At 36.6% G+C, this 23,740-nt stretch overlaps 3 protein-coding genes and 1 non-coding gene across 8 annotated transcripts; 3 read left to right on the forward strand and 1 right to left on the reverse strand.

The window, feature by feature from the left end:
• Window positions 1-14,329: 14,329 nt before the first annotated feature.
• On the forward strand, window positions 14,330-14,773 carry LOC113316775 (uncharacterized mitochondrial protein AtMg00810-like). The gene is made up of 2 exons (XM_026564949.1): window positions 14,330-14,491; window positions 14,564-14,773. The coding sequence occupies exons 1-2, from the start codon at window positions 14,330-14,332 to the stop codon at window positions 14,771-14,773; spliced, it is 372 nt and encodes a 123-aa protein (XP_026420734.1).
• Window positions 14,774-18,647: 3,874 nt separating this feature from the next.
• Window positions 18,648-22,371, forward strand: LOC113287982 (bidirectional sugar transporter SWEET6b-like). 5 transcript variants are annotated; one of them, XM_026536897.1, is made up of 4 exons: window positions 18,648-18,787; window positions 18,895-19,105; window positions 19,463-20,315; window positions 20,466-22,371. In XM_026536897.1, exon 4 carries the CDS (start codon window positions 21,455-21,457, stop codon window positions 22,166-22,168), a length of 714 nt encoding a protein of 237 aa, XP_026392682.1. In that variant the 5' UTR covers window positions 18,648-18,787; window positions 18,895-19,105; window positions 19,463-20,315; window positions 20,466-21,454; the 3' UTR covers window positions 22,169-22,371. The 5 variants fall into 5 exon arrangements, with proteins under 5 accessions (XP_026392682.1, XP_026392690.1, XP_026392700.1 ...); XM_026536905.1 differs by having other exon boundaries at window positions 19,463-19,973; XM_026536915.1 differs by having other exon boundaries at window positions 19,463-19,550.
• On the forward strand, window positions 18,732-20,057 carry LOC113316840. The gene is made up of 6 exons (XM_026565017.1): window positions 18,732-18,758; window positions 18,895-18,966; window positions 19,037-19,105; window positions 19,391-19,395; window positions 19,463-19,550; window positions 19,890-20,057. The coding sequence occupies exons 1-6, from the start codon at window positions 18,732-18,734 to the stop codon at window positions 20,055-20,057; spliced, it is 429 nt and encodes a 142-aa protein (XP_026420802.1).
• Window positions 22,372-22,572: 201 nt separating the features above from the next.
• On the reverse strand, window positions 22,573-22,644 carry TRNAQ-CUG. The gene has a single exon. It is a non-coding gene; the product is annotated as a tRNA-Gln (tRNA).
• Window positions 22,645-23,740: the final 1,096 nt, after the last annotated feature.

Genomic DNA, 23,740 nt, shown 5'->3' on the forward strand with positions numbered 1-23,740 from the left:
CAAGTTGAGTGGCTGAGACGATTTGCGGCAATTAATGACTGTTGTTGAATCATACAAGTAGCGCGAATGGACACTTTTGAGTGATCGTTTGGGAACCCTATGAACGAGCCATGATTTGGCCGATCGTTCCCTGTGGAGGAGGGGTGACTGATGATTACAGCGTTACCCTTTTAGCCTCCTAAAAATAAATCTATACCATCCGACTAGGCTAGCGAAGTTGGATGGACGAGATGATTTATGGCAGTTGCGTACTGTCGTTGATTGAATTTAGGGTTTAGAAGTCATGTGGCCAACCCCATTTAGGTTGATCGATTCAAGGCACTAGACATTGGTTTGAGCAGGCCGATTATTCGGATACGAAGGCGAGCTGTCGGTGATCATGATGACATCTATTGGGTCGCCCAAAATTGGATCTAAGCCATTTAATTTGGCTGGCGAAGATGGACAGATGTGATGTATTTGCGACAGTAGCGTGTTGCCGCAACGCAAACTAGTGGTTTCCAAAACAGCGCGTTCATCCTAGTTTGATCAAGCGATTTGATGCGCTCTTGGCTTGCCATGAGCAAGTCGATCGACTAGGGATGGATTTGGGTCGCCGGTGAACACGCCAGCACCCTTTTTATCATTCGACGGAAGATCTAGACCGTCCAACTAGGCTAGCTAAGTTAGGCGTATGTGATGAATTTGATACCGTTATAGCCGGTCGTAGCTCGTTTGAGCTCCTTTTTTCAACAGCGCGATCACCCATGTTCTGGCTAACGTTCAGTGGTGTTGCGGGTGAACTAAAGGGATTCTGATCGGATGGGATGCTAGTGGTCCCGCCGGTGGACATTATGGAGGTTGTCTAGTTCCACTTGGAATAGGTTAAGCTTGTTGAATCGATTGGCCAAATCATGTGGCCGTGATTGGTTTTTAAGACTGACATGGATAGTCTAGGTTTTCCTTAAGGAATTTAAACGCTTCGATCATGCCAACTTTTAATTAAAAGCGCGTTGACACGGAAATCTCTTTATCAGAGAGTGGTGTAGCATGTGTGAGTGTTTTCATGCAGGTCTCAATACTGACACTTTGGGAGATTCGTGCTACTCTACTGCGAGTGAACACTAATCGTCATGTCATGCCAATATTGAGAGTTCAGCTGGGGAACATAGCATATAAAAATACTAGGCGGGCGCCGGCATTAGTGAGTAATGCAGCTAGGAGCTTAAATACTCATTCGGCTCTATACTTGTGAACACTTCATCTAGGAGCTTGAGTTTCAATATAATATGAAGAGAGACATAGGCACTCATCAGATTCTGATATATTTTCCATATTCCCTGCGGAATATAGATATATCAAGGTCTACTACTTCTGATGTCGGGTCAGGTAGACAGACTTTTACAATTTTCGCTAAAAACCATCATCAACACTCATATTTGAGATAAAAGTCGTATAGTTATATAGACTTCAATTATACACATTTGATATTTCGCGCTGAGTTTAACTCGCTTACATATTTCTCGAAATATGTGTTGGTAAGCTTTCACTTTAACCAAGTTCATCTTATATTCTTGACGAAAGTCAAAAGATGATCATGTGAAAATTGCCTGGTAACATATTACATGATTTTTGTGAGACATTCATTTGATGTAGACTCAGAATGTTTCGTATTGATCATTTGATCACTTGAAAATTGCTTTGAAGCTAATAGTTTGTGTGAGACAGCTATTGTCGTCTTCCGAGAATTTTTCAATGGTTGAAATGGGAGTTTAGAACAATTGGATATAAGCACAGTATGCGTACTTGCATATGTGTAATCCAAGTCCGGGAACCATGGTATGCATACCCGTGCGCGTACTGATTGGTTTAGTAGAGGTCCGGGAACTAAGTACGCATACCGGTACGCTTAATGGCGTGAGGTTCAAGTTCCGGGATTTTACAGAGTTTGGTGGTATGTGTACCCGTTCGCATAGTGGCGAACCCAAACTTAGTCCGACCACTAAGGTATGCGTACCCATTTGCATACTTGAGTGGGTTATGTTCTAAAATCGGTTTTTTCATGAACTAATACATTTATGTAATAAGGAATGCAATCTTTTGCAAACCGTGGCTATAATATTCATGACTTGACTCGAGTGAATCAAAATCGATTTTGCTTCAATCGTGTCTTGTATACTTCTATGAGGATATAAAAAATTGAACAACTCTAGAACTAGTTTCATTTGAGTTATTTGAACTAGTTGTAGTTAAGATGAATATGGTTGATATGAAAGACTTCTGTTAACAATTGTCGAGCCAACAAAGGTGTACATGTTTACGTACAGTTAATCGTATCTAATTGAAGTCCTTTTTCATTTGTGTGTAACAAGCTAAGTTCGATCTAACGGTTGAAATATATGAGCTTGAGTCTAATAAGGTTTTCGTCTAACGGTAAATATTGAATGCTTTGTTAACAAGGTAACATTGATTGCAAACCCTGATTTGAAGACTATATAAGGGAGAACTCTAGCAACTGGGAAACTTAATCCCCACACCTCCTGTGTGATAGTAGTTGAGACTAGAGTCGATTCTCCTTTAACCTTAGGTTTTTCCGAAACCCTGTAGGTTAACGACTGGAAGACTTCATTGGGATTGTGAAGCCAGACACAACTATTTTCTCTGTAGTTGCGTGTTCTAATCTTGTTATTTTCTATTGTGATTGAGTAATATCTTCTCTAAGATTTGCTCGAGATTTAATCTCCGATGGGAAAGATAAAAAATAGTCACAAACATCTTCGTCTCATCGTTTGTGATTCCACAATATCTTGTTTCGCTACCATACGATTAAGATTATTGTGAGGTGATTGATATTTTTAGGCTGTTCTTTGGGAATATAAGTCTGGTATATCAATTAGTTCTTGTTCACCTTGATTTATCAAAAGATGGAACAAAACTCATAATTTTATCTGTGGGAGACAGATTTATCTATTCAATAGACTTTTCTATGTGAGACAGATTGGTTTATCAAGTCTTCGACTTTGGGTCGTAACAACTCTTAGTTGTGGCTGAGATCAGCTAAGGGAATCAAGTGCGTAGAGTCCTCTTGGGATTCAGAGACGTAAGGAGCGCAATTGTACCTTGATCAGTGTTTGATTGGTTAGGGCTCAATTACATTCCAATACGAAGTTAACTTGGAGTAGGCTAGTATCTGCAGCGGCTTAATACAGTGTGGTGTTCAAATCTGGACTAGGTCCCGGGGTTTTTATGCACTTGCCGTTTCCTCGTTAACAAAACTTCTGGGGTCTTTTTTATTTCTTTCCATATTATATTTGTTTATATAATTGAAATATCACAGGTTGTGCGTAAGTTCAATCAATTGTGAATCCAACCTTTGGTTGTTGATTAGATTGATTGACACTTGGATATTGGTTTTTGATACCGTCCAAGTTATTTCTTATATTCAATCGGGCTCGCAAATTCCTATTTGTTTGATTGCAGATTGAATTGAGAAATTGAGATATAACTCTTTGATATACTTTTGCTAAGATTGAGTCTGATTGTCTAGTTGATTCTCTTGAAAGTATATTGGAGTTAGTCCATACAGATTGCTAAGTGAAATATTGGGTGTGGTTGTTAGAACCCCTCTTTTTCGATTGGTATCAGAGCAGGCAAACACGTTTAAGACCTTATAAGTCTGTGTTTGTGGCGTTCTCACTCTATGGACAGAAGTGCTATCTCAGTAAACGTACCGCCAATCTTCGATGGCTCGAATTACTTATGGTGGAAAATTTCTATGCGTGCATTTCTTCAAGCGCGTGATTGTCAATCATGGGTTTATGTTGTTAATGGCTACAATCCTCCAATGGTTACAGTAGACAGTGTCTCTATTGCAAAGGATATTGGTAGATATGAACCTAACGAGATCATTGTTGCGAAGCAAAATTCTGACAGTTTCAATGATATCCTACATGCCATTACCCCAAATCTTCAGCACCATGTGACTAAGTGCACACGGTATAAAGATGTGTGGGATATCTTAGAAACTGTATCCGAAGGGAATACCTCTGAAAAGGAAGCTGGGCTTCAGAACCTATTACCTGATTGGGAAAACCTTCATATGGATGATGAAGATTCATTTGATGAGTTTAATCACAAAGTGTCTGAAATTGTTGATGCATATTTTGCGTTGGGTAAGACTATTCCTGAAAAGGACATTGTGATGAAAATTCTCAGATCACTGCCAGCCAAATTTACGATTCTAAGAAATATACCATCGTTGAAGGAAATAACCTTGATACTCTGTCCAGAAATTCTCTGGTAGGAAAGATAAAGATTTTTTATCTTGAACTTAGTAAAAGAGAAAAACTTCGAATGAGTTGCAGTTCCGTTGCTACTTATGATGAAAGTTCTCTGTGTCCAAAATTGATTGATCTGAAGGATGAGAATTGATTTAACACTACTCTTTCATTGTATGTTCAACAGTTAAAGAAAACTCTTACGAGAAGAAGAATAAGGTCTCGCAAAAAATCTTCCTAAATCAATAAAATGGATAAGAAAGTTCACAAAAAATATGATAATGGAACTCATTCCATGTGATACAAATGTGATCATCACAGTTCGGGTGTTCCTGACAAGGAAGTGAGTGAGATAACAAAAGCATGGATGGAAACTCTTGACTACTGTCCTGAGGAAGAAGCCTGTGAAAGTTCTCTCACTTATTTTGCTGATAATCATTCTTGTTCTTCCAACAGCTCTAACTATTCCATGATAAACAATCAAACTTCTCCTGAAGAAATTTTCAATCTCTTGACCAAACATCTCTACTTGATTAAGAAAAAATTTCAACTGGAAAAGGAAGCCTGGATTAAAAGGATTGAAAATATGGAATGTCAACTGAAAATATTAAGACAAGAAAATGCGACTTTTCGCAATTGTGATTTTAAAAAGAAAGATCGATGCTCTTCGATATGTTCTAACAAACCAAATCGGCGTATTACTCCTGTAATTTCATCGTGTTCTGAAATCTCTCTCATAATGAGAAAGACATGATGAAATTCATAGTAAATCGTGAGTATACCTTTGAACAAAAATCAGGATTTCCCAGAAACTGATTGCACAAAGGTTCTTCAAACAACTTCTTCTAAATCAAGTTTTCAGAAGAATAAAAGGAAATCTCATAAGAAATCTAAGTCACTGTCTAAAGAAATTTTCAGAACCATTCATAGTATGCAAAAATCGATATATAATCTGTCCAAAAAAATAAAGGGAATAAAAATATCCTCTTTGGATTCTCACTCCACAAGAAGGAATCCGAAACAAGGTTTAACAGAATCATCCTCCTCTCTTGTGAAACCTCCCGATGCTTCTTTAGGTGGGAAAAATTACATATTGTAAGTTTCATGATTGTTCTTGTCTATTTTCCTCCCTTGGACAAGAACTTTAATCTCAAGAGGGATGTGTAAAGATTTCTACTGACTTGTTCGTGTATCTCCCTTAAATTGCTCTAATTTCGGTTATTGGGCCATGAACCGTTTCTGAACACTTGGATGGTCTCCCTATCTAATCTCTTTAAGTTTCTGTTAGGGTTTGTATCAAAGGTCTATTTGGGAATCATTCTCATCTCTTCTTCCGTTTAAATAGAAGATTTCTTTTATTAAAGCAAGCATTTCATTCACCTTCTCTATCATGTCCTCATCAAGTCTTTCCAGTAAAGAAGATGATGTATGGACTGTTCTCTTTCCCTCTAAGAAAGTTCGTTTCGGTTCTTCTGGTAATGAGATGTGTCAAGATAAACGTGATTCATCCTCTGAGGGAATTTCCACTGTTTCTCATTTTTATAAACTCTCGTTAACCATGAATCTTGTCTTGGAGCAAGTATGTGCATTGAAAAGTGAACTAGAATCCTCAATCAAAAGACATGAAGATAAGATGGATAGTCTTGAATCCAGGATTGATCTAGTCGAAGATGAGCTTGATGATTGTAGGGAACATGAGAAGAGTCTTCAAAGTAAGTGAAATGATATTTGTTTCTTTCTTAATATCTAGGAAACTTCTTATGAGAATTTATTCTTGTGTTTTAAGAAGGATAACTAAGGTTTGGAATAGCCATTATTGTGAGTACACATATCTATCGCCAACGATTTTCATCTTGCAATGTTTTTAGATTTATTTATTTAAATTCTAAAGTTTATTTGGAAGATGATTTTGCAGTATTAATCTTTATGGTTTTATATATTGCAACTTGTTATGGGATATGTGTGTTTGCGTCTGTGAACTATGATTGTCCCATATTTGCTCAAAATTTAAGTCTATCATATGTCTTTATGAAAATATTGATAAAAGATAGAATGAACTTTTGACAACAAAAGTTAAGCCTATTATGTCATTATGCAAATATTGATGGAAGATAGGATGAACTTTTGTCTACAAAGATTAAGTCTATTACATGTCTCTATGAAAATATTGATGAAAAATAGAATGAATCTTTGAATATTCCGCAGTATTGGTCTTTTCCTGATCCACATCCTTGTGTAAGTACTTTGCGGCTCCATAAGTTCTCTTATGTTGAGCTTTTCTAATTAAATTAATCATGGGTCCTCTTGTGGTTAATTTAATTGAGTATTTTGGATACAAATTCATGTTTCATGTGAATTGTTAATGTCCAAAGAAATCCTTCTTTTCTTGCGAAAGTAACGTCTCTCTTGTTGTTCTTTCGGAAATGACATTTTATGGGGGAGATTTCTTAATTGAACTTGTGCTTAATTGCCAAATCCTTTTGGGGAGTGCGGCTGTGGAATATTGCAGGAGTTTTCTTGTATCTTTATAAACTCCTTGATGAATACACTAGTTTCGGCTATGTGAAATCATCAAAACAAAGTTGATATGTTCTCTTTTGGTCATGAAGTATCTCTATGGAAATTTCATTAGGATCCCACTAGTTTTCGTACCTTTTGCCAATTTATGTTGACATAAAGGGGGAGAATTAATGTGTACTTCACACTACAAATACAGATGGTTTACGGATCATTATGTAGGGTGGGTGGTTTTCATGTGAGATGAAGTATTGACTAAAGGGGATACATATCACCATAGTATTGTTGTCAAAGTTGTGATACAATTGGACTTTGATGTTGTGTAATGATACTATGACATTGTATAACAATTATTGATAGCAATTGTTTTCTCATTGTTATAGCTACGGATCTTCAACAACTATGATGCTGAGTTGAACACGTTCAGAATCACAGGAGTACTTGGAAGTGACGAAGATTTCGAGTAATGTTGAAGAACCAAGGAAATCAAGCATTTGGATTGAGAGCTACAAAGTTTATTTATTTTGTATTCCATATGTATTAATAGTTTTGTCACTAAAATTGACAAAGGGGGATATTGTTAGAGCACTGCTCGGTCGAACTCGCAAGCGTTGTTATCTCAAGCTTGTTTGTCAAGTTTAGTTGCCAAAACAATAAGTATTGATTTCTAGTCTACTTATATCTAAGTCTTGGATTAGGATAGAAAGTGTAGTTGAGCATTCGACTTCACGACGTTCATCCATTGAAGACGAAGAACTACTAAGGGGATCTTGTGGAACTTCATCAACAAAAGGTATGTGGAGACTTGAACTCATATATCACTCAAAAGTATATCTACTTTATCTCCTATTTGAGACAAAAGTCGTATAGCTATATAGACTACAATTATACACATTTGATATTTCGAGCTAATTTTAACTCGCTTACATATTTCTCGAAATATATGTTGGTAATCTTTGGCTTTAACCAAGTTCATCTTATATTCTTGATGAAAGTCAAAAGATGATCATGTGAAAATCGCCTGGTAACATCTTACATGATTTGTGTGAGACAGTCATTTGATGTAGACTCGGAATGTTTCATATTGATCATTCGATCACTTGAAAATTGCTTTGAAGCTAATAGTTTGTGTGAGACAGCTATTGTCGTCTTCCAAGAATGTTTCAATGGTTGAAATGAGAGTTTAGAACAATTGGATATAAGCACAGTATGTGTACTTGCATATGTGTAATCCAAGTTTGGGAACCATGGTGTGCATACTCGTATGCGTACTGATTGGTTTAGTAGAGGTTCGGGAACTAAGTACGCATACCGGTACATGCACTGGTGTGAGGTTCAAGTTATGGGACTTTAATGAGTTTGGTGGTATGTGTACCCGTTCTCACACTGGCGAACCCAAACTTAGTCCGGCCACTAAGGTATGCGTACCTGTTTGCATACTTGAATGGGTTATGTTCTAAAATCGGTTTGTTCATGAACTAATACATTTATATAATAAGGAATGCAATCTTTTGCAAACTTTGGCTATAATGTTCATGACTTAATTCGAGTGAATCAAAATCGATTTTGCTTCAATTGTGTCTTGTATATTTCTATGAGAATATAAAAAATTGAACAACTCTAGAACTATTTTCATCTGAGTCATTTGAACTAGTTGTGGTTAAGATGAATATGGTTGATATGAAAGACTTCAGTTAACTATTGTTGAGCCAACAAAGGTGTACACGTTTAGGTATGGTTACACATATCTAATTGAAGTCACTTTTCATTTATGTGTAACAAGTTAAGTTTTATCTAACGGTTGAAAGATATTAGCTTGAGTCTAATCATGTTTTCATTTAACAATGAATATTGAATGCTTTGTTACCAAGGTAACATTAATTGCAAACCCTGATTTAAAGAATATATAAAAGAGAACTCTAGCAACTGGGAAACCTAATCCCCATACCTCCTGTGTGATACTAGTTGCGACTAGAGTCGATTCTCCTTTAACCTCAGGTTTTTCCAAAACCCTGTAGGTTAACGACTTGAAGACTTCATTTGGATTGTGAAGCTAGACCCAACTATTTTCTCGGTAGTTGCATGTTCTGATCTTGCTGTTTTCTATCGTGATTGAGTACTATCTTCTCTAAGATTTGCTCGAGATTTAATCTTCCCAAAACCCTGTAGGTTAAAGGACTTGAAGACTTCATTGGGATTGTGAAGATAGACCCAACTATTTTCTCGGTAGTTGCATGTTCTGATCTTGCTGTTTTTTATCGTGATTGAGTATTATCTTCTCTAAGATTTGCTCGAGATTTAATCTTCGATAGTAAAGATAAAAAGTAGTCACAAATATCTTCGTCTCATCATTGGTGATTCAACAATATCTTGTTTCGTTACCATACGATTAATATTATTGTGAGGTGATTGATATTTCTACGTTGTTCTTCGGGAATATAAGTCTGGTATATCAATTGGTTCTTGTTCACCTTGATTTATCAAAAGACAGAACAAAACTCCTAGGTTAATCTAAGGGATACATATTTATCTATTCAATAGACTTTTCTGTGTGAGACAGATTGGTTTATCAAGTCTTCGACTTTGGGTCGTAGAAATTCTTAGTTGTGGGTGAGATCAGCTAAGGGAATCAAGTGCGTAGAGTCCTCCTGGGATTCAAGGACGTAAGGAGCGCAACTGTACGTTGATCGGTGTGAGATTGGTTAGGGATCAACTACATTCCAGTCCGAAGTTAACTTGGAGTAGACTAGTGTCTGTAGCGGCTTAATACAGTGATGTTCAAATCTGGACTAGGTCCCAAGGTTTTTCTGCATTTGCGGTTTCCTCGTTAAAAAAACTTCTGGTGTCTGTGTTATTTCTTTTTCCGCATTATATCTGTTTATATAATTGAAATATCACAGGTTGTGCGTAAGTTCAATCAATTGTGAATCCAACCTTTGGTTGTTGATTAAATTGATTGACACTTGTATATTGGTTTTTGATACCGTCCAATTTATTTCTTATATTAAATCGGGCTCGCAATTTCCTATTTGTTTGATTGCAAATTGAATTGAGAAATTGAGATGTAGCTCTTTGATATACTTTTCTTAAGATTGAGTCTGACTGTCTAGTTGATTCTCTTGAAAGTATATTGGAGTTAGTCCATACAGATTGTTAAGCGAAATATTGGGTGTGGTTGTTAGATCCCCGCTTTTCAGATAGTGTCGATGAAGAATCTAAAATATGTACGCATAGTGATCAGGAATTTGTTACACGGATTGAGCTTCATGATGATATTTTTATTTCTGGTTCAGATCCTAATAATTTTAATGATTATTAACCTATTCGAAATGATGAGGATTTGACTAGAGATACTATTTTAGAGGATGATGATGGTTTTGAGGAACGGGTTTATCCTAAGAATACTGTTTTAGAGTCCAATGACTTAGAAACAATAGGCTTAGACAAACAAGATGAACTCATACAGCTATTATATATCATTAGGGATGTATCACCTGATTATAACTTAGAAGAAACAATTAACCATTTTCAGGATTCTGACGATCTAGAAATTAGGAAAATTGTATCTAATCTATCTAGAGACACCCAAAACTCTAAGTTTGGGGGGGGGGGGGTGATTATCATTCTCCATGTGCCTTACCTTTAACTCTTACATGGATCCCTCACTTGGGACTTGACATATGTGCCTCTACAATTTTACAAGATCATCTTCATACATGTTTTCCCAAATGTAATGATGTCCAAGAAGAAGTTCAGTTGTTAGAAACCCATCATATGGTTGATGTGGTTTACCCAGGCTATGATATCAAGATTGACTTTGTTTTCCCACCAAAAATTTTTATTCCAATTATGGGAACGTATGAGTTTCAAATGCGTAAGTTATTAAGTTTTCAGACTAAGCCTAAGTACTTTAGGAGATTGAAATCGGCACATTTGCTTAAGAATGGACACCACTTTCATTGTGGTCAACTATGTAAGTCAAATCTGATTGACTTTGAGGATCTCCAATTATTCAGGCTATTATTATGTGCTTCTAAGTTCTTAATTGAGTTTTTATAGACTCTAGAACTTGAACCTTCGGATCCTGCCTATGAGGAAATTCATCCCATGAAAATATTTTATCTAGATCCGTTTATAGAAGTTGAACCTGAACCACAGCTAGATGTAGTTATCTTAAAGAAAATGCTAGATAAGGTTGTGCTTGGTTTGTTCATTTTCTTAGCATGTTGCAGATTCCTTTTATTTGTGGTAGATCTATATGGTTTTGATGACCCACAATTGTTCTGGCTATTACTTTATGATTCTATGAGGTGACTAATCCTTTCTTAATCTGGCTGAAAACTTTAAACTTAGCACTTCTTGGGAGGTACCCATGCTCATGCGACACGATAATATCCTTCCTTCTTTATTTCTTTTTCTTCAACTAGTAACAGTTTCTCCTTGTTCATGCTTTTAATTTTATATTTAGAACATTGAGGATAATGTTAGATTTAAGTTTGGGGGTACGGGATAAACTTTTTAGTTGCATTATAAATAAACTCCAGAACCTAGAAACATGTGTCAATTAAGGATAACACTAACCAATCTAAATGGATGGAAACATCTTGGTTATAGGAATTGAGGAACCCAAAAATAGAGTTTATTCATAAAATGACAGAGCTCAGGTGTTAGAAATAACATGGTCGTTTCATTGTATCTCAGAGTCGTCTTATTACTTTCTGTTTTTATTTTTGCAAACTTTTATGTTTCTCTAAGTGATTTGGTGGGGCACCAGCATCGAAATGTTATCACCGCCGGGATGAAGTAGAGTGATCGAGTACTAAAAAAAAAAGAGAAGACCAGACCAATTAGACCAATTGAGTATATATATATGAAAAAAATAAAAAGAAAATAGAAAAAATAGAAAAAGAAATTTTTTTAGTATTGTTCAGTAAAATCGACCGTTGGGGCCCTTGTATATACCAGCTGAGTTGATCTAGAATTAGGATTGTCGACCACTGGGTCCCTTGTATATACCAGTTGCGTTGATATTATAGTGCACACTAGTATCTTAATCCATTAGGGCTCATAGGTTCATCCTGGCAGTGATCTTCAAACAGATATGGGAAACACCATTCACCTTAGTCGACATTGCAACCATCCATCTCTATTTTCATCTTCTTAATTTATTCATGTAATTTGTTTGATTCTGGATATTGATGTCCATAGTGTGACTATCTGAGTAGAGCTTTGTCACTTATATATGAATTGGATTGTCATCAGGGTACTTCCTCCTATAGTCAATGAGAGTACGCCGACTAAGGACATTTTTTAGTGTCATTCCAAGATTCCGCATAGGTAGCTAGGGTTTGGAGTAAACGTTTTGTGGGTACACCTCTTGTAAACCCTCCCGAGACTATAACTCGGCCACTAGGGATACCTAGGGGTTCAAAGGCTTGCTGCACACGCTAAGTAAAATCAAGATGCTTGCGACAGTGAGTTAGGATTTTATTTTTAGATTATATTTGCTCGAGGACTAGCAAATAATAAGTTTGGGGATATTTGATAGACGAATTTATGTGTCTATTTTGATGTCGATTCTTTATATTGTTGGTGCTCATTTTTGTACTTATTATGGTATTTTGTGTATGTGTAGGTATTTTTTGAAAATAAACATTTTGGAAAAAAATCGGCTCGGGAAAGTGTTAAAGGCACCCGTAGGAATTGCTAAAGGCACGCCTCAGTTGGATAAAGGTACCCCATATCACCCAAGAGAAGTATTGAAGGCACCCATGAATTTTACTATGGGCACCCACGAAATTACTATTTATACCCCAAGTGCTAAAGGGACTCAGCTGTCGGATAAGGGACACCCATCTTATTTCCCATTTGAATTTGATTTTGGCAGGAAAATTATGGCACAACTAGGGTTCGATTTTTGGAAAACTTCTGGACATATTCAATCATTGGATTTGGTACAGATGAACTCTGATTGACTAAACAGGCTTGATATATGAGTTTGATTTGACAAACTGTGACCATGTCGTTGGGTATTTGAGGAAACAGGGTCTCAGGTTTTGTTGAGTTATTTTTGAGCAATTTCGGAAGAGATTGAATCAGAGATTTTGGTTGGGATTAACTGGATTGGGCCAAACAACGTTGGTATGGATGATTAAATGGACTAGATTGGGTTGGATCATTGATTTGAAGCTAAACAGGGAGGTGGTTATATCTCGGGTTTCTGTTTATTTGGAAGATATGTGGACGAAAAGGGAAGACTAATTATTTAACTCTCTATGTTTGGAAAGATGTGATGACTAAGAAGCCGCGTAGAGAAGAGATAAAGAAGGAAATTTCCTAGACTTTTTCTCAAAGAAGTCGGAGATTTCACCGAGATTTCTTAGGCTTGAAAAGTATATAAAAGGTGTTGGGAGCAACGTAAGGGTGTATCGAGAGTTAGAGGTAGTTGCAGACATTATTTGGAGGCTGCAGAGCCGAATAATATAATTGCAGGAAAGTTTCTTGCTACTGTAGGAGGAAGAAGAAGCTGAAGAACATTGGTCGCTCAAGTCAGTCGCAGAAGTAAACAACACATAAGACAGTCGTTCCTGCAACAGTCTTATTTGTAGTATGCAACGCTTATAAGCGTTGCAATTGAAATGTTTTCTTCTTTTCCATATATTTTCATCCGCTAAACACTGTTTAAGCTACGAATAATTATTTTGAGAGTGTTTTGAGCACGATGAGCTAAACCCCAACACCGAGATGACTGAGGAACCCATATTTCACGCATGTGGCAATTATATTCAATTCTTTTATGACTTTTTGCATTGATTATTAATTTTTTTATGGTATTTGTTGAATGTTTGTGATTTCAATTGATGGGTCATGCTTAGTTTAAGACTTTTGATGTCTCATTCTTTCGCTTTACAGTCATTGCTTCAAAAATCTACCTTTGGCAAAGAATCAGAGTCACTATTTTGAGCTATAATTGTTTAGAATTAATATATGAATCGCAGGAATGAGTTGTATGGTGGAATCCTGAGCCCCAATCTCTCGTAATATTGTTATCATCCTTGTTTATTTTCTAACTTAATTAGAACTTAAGTCTAAAATGAATCATCACAAGTCCGACTGAATGATACTTTTCTTACCACTTTACAACAACTTTCAAAATCACATTACCTGGTTTTGAAGATAGTATTCATATTGAATATGTTTTTTGTTTTTTACAAATCCATGTGTGGGCTTAAACAAGCTCCTTGAGCTTGGTACGAAAAGTTGGTTGATATTATTTTGTCTTTCAAGTTCAAGGCCTTAATTGCTGACACATGTTTGTTTGTTTTGAAGGATGGTAAGAGGCTAGTCATTTACGTAGTCTATGTAGACGATATTTTTTGGCAGGAAATGATTCGAAGTTTATTGCAGATATTATTCAAGAATTGGGAGACACTTTTCTTGTTAAGAATTTGGGACCATTGCATTTGTTTTTGGGACTAGAGGTTAAGAGAGACTCTGAAAGATTTTTTTTTTTGTATCAATCTAAATATGCTATGGATCTTCTCAAACAGACTAACATGGTAGGTGTTAAGGCATGCTCCTCTCATGCTTGTGCAACTTCTAAATTATCTCCTGGTGATAGTGCTTTTCTGGACAATGCAACAGAGTATAGATCTCTTGTTGGTAGTTTGCAATACCTAACATGGACCAGTCATGAAATCTGCTATGTTGTTAACCAGGTATGTCAATATATGCATAAGCCTACTGTGAATCATCTTATCGGTGCAAAACGTATCTCGCGATAAATCAAGGGGACAATCGATCATGGTATTCTCTTTACCAAAGCAATGCAAGATTTGCAAGGTTTCTCAGACGCCGATTGGGCTGGTGACCCTACTGACAGATGGTCCACTAGTGGGTTTTGTATCTTGTTTGGGGAACATCCAGTCACTTGGTCATGCAAGAAGCATCCCAGAGTTGCGCGCTCATCAACCGAGGCTGAGTACCGTAGTCTTGCTTAAATTGTTGCAGAAATGGTTTGGGTGTGCAATCTTCTTAATGATCTGCATTTGTTTCTTCTTATTGTCCCCATTTTTGGATATGATAACATAAAGTTATATATCTTTTTCATCTAACCCTGTTATGCACAGTCGTATGAAGCATGTGGCGCTGAATTTTCACTTTGTTCGTGAGCTTGTGTAGTCTAATCAGTTGAAAGTATTTTATATCTCTACTTTGGACCAAGTGTGATGATGTATTCACGAAGGCGCTACATGCTCCTAGATTTAATCTCCTGAGGTCTAAGCTCAAGGTGTTGAAGCCTAGCCTCATGATCTTAAGGGAGGGTAGTGATTATCAGATTGTCTTTTGGTAACTTGGTAATCTTGTGTGTATCGTGTGAGTTGTGTGTCTGTGAGAGTCACTCGTGTACTCTCATATATTTCCTTTCCTTGTTTGTTTTCTATAGAGGTGTGTTTTTCATCTTTTCTATTCTATTATTTATATCGTCTTTTAGAGAATGATATTTAGATGTCTCTGTAATTGTTTTTATCAACCATAGATGAGATGAAGACATTTGATAATATTACTACTAAACACATCTCACAATGTATTTTTCGGAGACTAATAATTACTATGATCTCTATCTTCTATCTGTCCTCCCTGAGAGCAACCCCGATCATTCTCTCTTGTGATTGAAGCAGTCAGGCCAATAGTTTGGTTTATGCGAAGATTGTTCGTGCTCAACCTCTCACAACTCATACTCAAAACTCTAAATTTCAGTTCTACCACTTCACCCATTTTTAAGGTATCTACACTTTCGTATTCAGGAAAAAAAACAACTTCTTTGATAATGCATGTTTAGGGTTATCAAATAGAACGGTAACAGAAAAGCAGCCCTAATTTAAAATTTGGCGGCATCAAGCACATTTTCGACTATAACGTTAAGTCCGACTGAAAGTGCATATTTTGAGTCTCATGCAATTTTAGGGTCACATATCAAATTTTGATCGAAAGAGTACTTTTTCCAATTGCGGTGGATTTTAGGTTACAAGATATACTGTAGATTATAACGCCAATTTTTGTATTACATAAGCCAAGATGAAATTTTGGTTATGAGACGGTGGCATTTATTATAACAATTAAGATTTACTAGGTTAATTTCATACTCTCTCCGTCCCTATATAATAGGCGGGATTCTCAGTTTTCCATGTACCAATATATAGACGGAGCTCAAGTTTCCAAACGTTATTTTACTTCCATTGCCCCTATTTATTTGCTTGGGTATCATACACTGCCATTGATTGTTCTTGTTATCAGTTCATGAAAACTCTCTCTAATAACTCCATGTTCCCTGTACTCATTAATTCTCACAGAGAGACGGTTATACATGGCATGAAATTTTGCTGGGGATAAGCTTTCATCGACCATGGAAAGACAGTGTTTCAACCTAGATATGTTTGTACTCAGTGTAATACCTGGTTTCATAGCATTTGAATGCGATTTAATGCTTCATTCTTTGACTCTTGTATGCACTGTTGTTTTTGACATGCCCAACGCCTTCGTTGTGGATCTTATATTTGTTCGGCGACTATAAGGAATTGATTTCATCATTTCAAAATCGATTTGAATCTTCTTACGACCAATCTTTTTCACCATTTGTGAAGAAACGTCAACCGGAACACCATTTCGAATAGCTAACTTAGCAGCATGCCAAAGGCGCTCAACTTACCTTTTTCCTACGGAAAAATGATACGCAACCCTGGATAAAGTACCCTTCGGCAGACTTTCATTTACAGACTCATTTAGTAGCATTTGTATGATCAAAGACTTTTTAGTAGGTGTAAGATTTTTTCGTTTGTTCCATTGTCGAATATTTGTAGGAGTGGGTGATTCTTCTTGTACAGGTTGATTTAAATCAATTGAGGAGGAGGAGGAGGAGGAGGAGGAGGAGGAGGAGGAGGGGGTAATTCTTCTTCTTGTATAGGTTGATTTAAATCAATTGAAAATGATGGTGGTGGTGGAGGAGGAGGAGGGGATAATTCTTCTTCTTGTATAAGTTGATTTAAATCAATTGAAAATGATGGTGGTGGAGTAGGAGGAGGAGGAGGAGGTGGTGGTGGAGGTGGATTAAGATCATTATCTTCTGGAACTTGGTTTAAATCAAATTCCATATCTTTCTATAAGGAGCCGATTAAGATTCTCATACCATATTTATAAACATGCAGAACATTTGTCAAGGGAATGATTTTGGCTCCAACGTCAAATTTCAAATAGTTTTTGGAAATTTTGGAAATTTTCAAGTTTTAAAATTTCAAATCGTCATCTACTGTACTTACTATTCCAGTTTTGGCTCCAATATTTTGGCTCCAAACGGAAATTTAAAAGAGAAAATCCCTCCAGTTTGTTTTGGTGTTTAAGATGATCAATTACTCCAGCTACAAAAAGTAAGATGATCAATTACTCCAGCTACAAAAAATAACGCAGAGTAATGGTTTAGCATGCTTCTTCTTCTCTATGGTTTCTCCCTCTTCCATTAAAGGCTAGTTTTACTTTCCTTGAAGAAGAGAAGTCGAACATCCCATCTTTGAAGATTATTGTCCTATTTTTACTCATGGAGAGAATATTTACAACTGTTTTTAATTAATGGGGATCTGATTACCTTAAATATCGTTTTAATCCAGGAATCCATTTTGGAAATGATAAACGGGATAAATCAGGAAAGAACTGGGCATAATTATGAATCCAACGCAATTCCTTAATATTCGAGATTTTAGTCCCTCCCCCACTCCCCCTATTATATAGGGACGGAGGGAGTATTAAGATTGGTTTTCGGCCACTAAGCAAATCATTAGCCACATGACATTTTAATTCGGAGATGCTTCTAAATTTGAGTTCCAATGACAAAAAGAACAACGATACAAAAAAATTAAAAAAATTAAAAATTAAAAAAAAAAAAAACACGAGGTACGATGTACTGCCATATGTTTGGTCGGACGATGATTAATAAACCTAGCTTAATTGGAGGCCAAACATTTTAATTGGGGGTCTTGCACTAGAGGACAAAAAAGGTCACCCCTTAAAAAAATATTTTTTAAATGGCTAAAATACCCCTAAATAATTAGTGTTAATTTGATTTAATTAAAGTTTAATTCTTTTTTTTCCAGATTTTTTGTCTGTAATTTTGTGTCTGATTTTTTTATTTGCCCAGATTTGTATGAAAATTCCTCATGGTATTGAAACTTTCAGTGACGATCCCAAACAGTCGTTAATTTTTCGAATGTTTCAGTGACTCTAAACTGTCGAAGATTCATTAATGGCGGAAATGTACGACAATTTTGTGTCGTCATAAACATAATCAATTTCCTGACGACCCTTTGGAAGAGTCGTTATTGTTTTTATTATGTATATGACGACTGTAAACAGTCGTTAATGTTTTAGAAGTGTCGTTAAAAACAGTCGTTAGTCTCTTAAAAGAGTCGTTATCTTCGTCGTTAATGGCGGAAATGTACGACAGTTTAGAATCGTCATATACATAATCAATTCCCTGACGACCCTTTGGAAGAGTCGTTATTGTTTTAATTATGTATATGACGACTTTGAATTGTCGTTAATGTGTACGAAGGGTCGTCATTTGAAAAAAGAAATAGTTAAGGATAAAACAATATATTCACAGTCGGATTAATACGTCCTTAAAAATTTGGGGGTGCAGATAAAATGTCATGGCCCACAATTAGTTTCTTTGGCCCCCAATCAAACGAGGTTAATAAAGTCTTCATTTCTTTTAAAAAAAAAAGTTTGCGTTGAGATGAGCGAGACCAAGCGGTGAGACAACTCCTATCTCCGTGCGGGTCAGCCTCAAGTGTTCCCCAAACACAAACGACTTTAGTCCGTGTCAACAACACGGTCGATAAATCCAGTGCTCACAGGTCACAGCAGACCGTGGAAGAAGAAAAAGTAGAAGGCGATTATTTAACAGTAATGGCAGCAGAAACTCGTACCCTTATGGTAAGGGTTTCATTACATCTATACTCTAGGTATGTTTACGTTTCGTTAAATTTCATTAAACCCTAAAAGTCCAATTAATAATCGATTGGCAAATTTGTATTTCTGTGCAATGACAAACTTTACTATCTGCGTATAGATAAGCTTGATGTCATCAGCAAAATCTCGAAAGGATCTCTTAACTGAGATGGGTTTTGATTTCACAATCACGGTAATGTCGTGTTAGTTAATTCACATTTGAACTCATGTTTTCATTTTGTGCTTTACAATTTAGACTGCAGACATTGATGAAAAAGCAAATTCGTATGCAAAAGCCAGAAGATTTGGTTATGGCTCTAGCAGAGGCAAAGGTTTGAGCTCCTCCTCAACTATGAAATATACCTCAATACAGTAGGATGGAATTAATAATTTTTTCAAACATAAAAAAAAAAATGTAAAATGCCCCTGCACCTATTATCACATCTAGGAACTGGTGAATTCTAGTTTCAAAAGCTGGATAAAAGTCCCGCTGACAAAAATTACAAGTGTTGCGTATGTAACTATTATTAGAAGGATTTTATTTGCTTAGCCATCCGCCATGCGTTCAACCCTTTATTTCAATACATTGTTGCGCTGCTTCTATGATTTCACTTCAGATGATGTATGTAGGTAAATATGTGACCCATAAGGTTTTTGAGTCCTGACCTTACTTTTGTACTTCCCCTCAGGCCAATGGCATCATATATAACACGGATTCAAACTACTGATTGTTCTGAGAAGAATGCTGAACCAGCACTTCTAATCACTGCTGATACAGTATATCTCAGTATCTTTTTTCCTCCTTCTTCAAGTGATAGTACTATTAAAAGTTCTTGGTGCTGGTAAAGGTTAATCAGGTCCAACATTACTTAGTGAGATCTATGTAGCAAGTATATGTTGTTTGTCAAGGCTCTCGGTTTAATTTGTTCAGACAATTCGTACTTGAACTTTCAGCCTGTTTTTGCTAAATTGCATCCATTGTTTTATAAGCAATTCCAGATTGTTCTGATTTTATTTTACTCTAAAATATCTTGATTAAGTTCATGTCCGATTATGGAAAACTTGAAAGAGAGGTAGATATATGTCTGTTACCTGAATGGAAATTTTCTTCTCAAGGCAGTTGCCATTTTATCGAGGCTCCAAAATGATGTGAACAAAGAGGAGGATGCGGAGTCAACACTTTTGATCGCTGCTGACCAAGTACACCTCATTTTTATTCTTTTAATTATCACAGGAAGCCTTGCTGTAGTAGTAAATTATGTGTCATGTGCACAGTGCACTTGATGAAGAATTAGCAAGGTATTGTGTCTGGCATCTTACACCCGTTAGGAGTACTCATCTGCTCTCTGGTTGTGTATACCTATCAAAAGAACAACAAATGACTCCTTACTCCACAGATATGAATGAAGATACAACAAGAATATATTTTCCTTGTAATTTCATTTACGTGTAACATTGGAGTAGTGGGTGGGTGTTTTGCAAGTTTCATGTCTCCGAGGAGCACAACGTCCATCTGTATCCTTGGTCATAGATATATTGCTGGTAGTGGACTGGACCATGTTATTTAATGTGTTTAAGCTTAGTTGTTGCCCTTGCTTCATGCTTGCCAATTCATCAAAGATCTGACAACTGTGCTTTCGTCTTTTAAATTGGATAACATGGTCAGATGACTTATATTTATATGACTTTCAGGATATTCTGGTGGGCATGCAGCTACAGTGGGATCTGTACTTGTTACGAACCTCACGACGCGTACAAGAATAGGCGAGTGGGACAAAGTGGAGGTAAAACTGTTTGCCATTTTTCTTAATCTGATAATATACATGTTCTGTGTTTTATGTATGGCTACCTTTTCATTTGTCACAAATACCATAGTAAGGAAGACCGGAACCTTGAATTATCAGAGCTTGATAGGATCTGCCATATTTTTTTGGTCCCGACATCTTCTATGTGATTCCCTAGAATTTTGGATTTTTTGACGTTCTTGATACATCACAATGATTGTACAATATCAAGGAGCCCAAACCTCTTGATTTTTTTTTTTTTTTTTTTTGTGTCTTTAACATGAACTTCGGATTCAACTCTGCCAAAGCTCTCACAGGAAAACTCATACATGAGGTCCTTTAGGTGACTGGCAGTCCTTCCACCCTATATATTCGTCTTGATTCCTTATCTTGTTCATCATTGGCCGTCTTTGTGTTTTGACTCTTTCGACTCAGCAATATCTAAATGCAACAGATTTTTTTCTATAAATAGTTATGTCGGGTCATGCGATCTACATTGGCAATTTTTAGGCCATTCATTTGGGATTGTTAAACTAGTGATTTATATTATATTACGATCTAATGTAATCCATAGGGATTAGATGGATTTTAATCCCAAATTGTTAATCTAGGCTGTTAAATTTTTTTTTATTTATCTCTGTTATCCATACTGTCTTCATCTATGTAATATCCAAAAATTCTCTGTCAACAACATGGACCAAGAACTGCGAGTAAAATTTTGTTATTCTGTTGAATAGAGTAAGCCTATAAATTATGCCTATCTCATCCTAATGTTTTCATCAGCCTCAAGTTATAACACTTGCAGTTTCTGAATTGTTCTTGTTTTCCTTTTTCTTTACTCTCCTAAGAAATAAAGATAGTAAAGGAAAAGGAAACAAGAACAAATTACACACAAAGATGACTACCGCAAACACTGATGCAATCCGTAATATCATTGGGGTCATCGGAAATGTGATTTCTTTCGGTCTATTCGCCTCGCCTGCACCTACATTTTATAAGATCATCAAGAAAGGAGCAGTAGAGGATTTTTCTCCAAACCCTTACCTCGCCACCATACTCAACTGTGCGCTATGGGTTTTTTATGCCCTTCCTTTTGTTCATCCACACAGCATTCTTGTTGTCACCATCAATGGAGTGGGTCTCGTTGTAGAATCCGCCTACATCTTCACTTATCTCATGTACGCCAACAAAAAGCAAAGACTGTACGTGTTCAAAGTGTTGGCAATTGAAACTGTTTTCTTTGCCTTGGTAGTTGGTGTTACTCTTGGGTTCCTGCACACTATCGAGAGAAGGACAATGGTTGTCGGAATTTTCTGTCTCATCTTCAACATTGCCATGTATGCAATGCCATTGGACGTAATGCTGTTGGTTATCAGAACAAAAAGTGTTGAGTACATGCCGTTTTTCCTTCTCCTTGCAAATTTCCTCAATGGTGGAACTTGGTTGACGTTTGCATTGCTCCGTTTCGATCTTTACATCTTTATAAGTAATGGTTCTGGTTGTATTCTTGGATTAATCCAATTGATAATATACGGAACTTTCTACAAGTCGACCCCTAAGAAAAACAATGAAGAGAAGCCTTCTGGGGATGTGCAGCTCTCGAGTGTCTGATCGCCAAGCACAGAGGTGAGGGAGGAAATGAAGCTTGAAATGAACCTACCTCTGTGAAGTGTTCCAAGTTGGAAATGCGCCTCTTTGGTTTCTTAATAGGATGCTTAATTCTTCAAAGAAGAATCAATTTTCTGTAAAGAAATTACATTTTATCCACGAAAAATGATATCATGCATCAATCTAAAACCTTTTTTTTTTTTGAATTACGTCATATTTTCTGGGGCTTTATTGTTGGTGCGATCACCTATAGGCCATCATCCATATAGTTCTACTTCTCCCTAGCTCAGATATCAGCCAAAGGATATAAAGATATGACATGAAAATGATTAGAAAAAAGAAACGAGAAATCAATCGCAAGCAAAAAAAAAAGAAAAAAAAACAACAAAAAAATGTAAAAGAAATAAAGGTCCCGCCGAGAATTGAACTCGGGTTACTAGATTCAGAGTCTAATGTCCTAACCGCTAGACCACGGGACCAGCTGTGCTATTCAACAAACTTCCGTTTTCTTTTACCAAGGATTGCGGGCCTTTGGTCCAAATGCCATGACACATAAACACTAATAGATCATGGAAGTTCAAAGTTTAATGGTAGAAGGTAAAATAGATTAAAAAGTACAATTCTAAATTGCGCTCAATCTGGCCCACAAAATTGACGGTCAAAAAGAGACCATTAGATTTAGAAATATAACCTACCACAAGATTGAGAACGATGCAGAGTGCCACTTTTTTTGCATTCCAAGGTCTCTTTCATGAAATCCTGGAATATTCTTTGGAAAAATTGTGGACGACCCTAACTTGGAAGCCATTGGGCTAACCCCTATGGGCTAGATATCTAGCTTCTAGATCGGTCATCCACGTCAGCTAGGGCAACCTCCTAAGTCCTATGGTATTTCTAATCTGGCAGCGAAACGCTGAATCAAACAGCGCCGAACGCCGAACCAAACAACGTCACGTGATTTTATTTTTCAAACAACTAATCATTACCATTTCTCTCTCAATTATTTTCCTCTCTCTCTCCCTTGTTTCCCTCTCTCCATCACGTTTTTCCTCTCTCTCTCCCTCATTTTCCTCTCTCTCCATCACGTTCACTCTAAACATTTAGTAAAAAGTATAGAGCGCTGAATGGTTCAGCGTTTATGTCACTTTTTCAGCGCTGAATGATTCAGCGTTTCAATCTCGCTGCTAGTTGAACTGCGAGCAAATGCTAGGAGAGAGAAGTAGACAGAAGTAGTGTTAACTTTTTTCCCACACTTTTTTCTTGATTTGCAACACTTTTTGGCCAATCTAGCAGCTCAATCTAGCCCATAGGGGTTAGCCTTAGACTTGACATTCCACACTTTTTCCAAGTTTGGAATAACTTGGATTCTACCATAAGACTTGCCCTTAGACGTGACATTCCACGCTTTTTCTAAGCTTGGAATAGGTTGGATCCCACTGTAAGACTTGCCATAATGTCAAAGTGTTTTGGGCCTTTGGGGCTCTAATTTGCCATCGGGAATTGTGACGTTAAAATTTGCTTCTTAACCTGATAATATTTTCCCTTGAAATTTTCCATACTATGAAAACTTCAGAA

This window comes from Papaver somniferum, chromosome 1, assembly GCF_003573695.1.
Source record: "Papaver somniferum cultivar HN1 chromosome 1, ASM357369v1, whole genome shotgun sequence".
Lineage (NCBI taxonomy): Eukaryota > Viridiplantae > Streptophyta > Magnoliopsida > Ranunculales > Papaveraceae > Papaver > Papaver somniferum.

Excerpts from the sequence above, each read along its gene's own strand:
- LOC113287982 (XM_026536897.1), top strand. The coding sequence starts at position 21,455 with ATGACTACCGCAAACACTGATGCAATCCGTAATATCATTGGGGTCATC.
- LOC113316775 (XM_026564949.1), top strand. The coding sequence starts at position 14,330 with ATGGTAGGTGTTAAGGCATGCTCCTCTCATGCTTGTGCAACTTCTAAA. Across the intron at positions 14,492-14,563 it reads TCTGCTATGTTGTTAACCAG|GGGACAATCGATCATGGTAT; the intron begins GTATGTCAATAT and ends CGATAAATCAAG.
- LOC113316840 (XM_026565017.1), top strand. The coding sequence starts at position 18,732 with ATGGCAGCAGAAACTCGTACCCTTATG. Across the intron at positions 18,967-19,036 it reads GTTTTGATTTCACAATCACG|ACATTGATGAAAAAGCAAAT; the intron begins GTAATGTCGTGT and ends TTTAGACTGCAG. Across the intron at positions 19,551-19,889 it reads TTCTAATCACTGCTGATACA|GCAGTTGCCATTTTATCGAG; the intron begins GTATATCTCAGT and ends TTTCTTCTCAAG.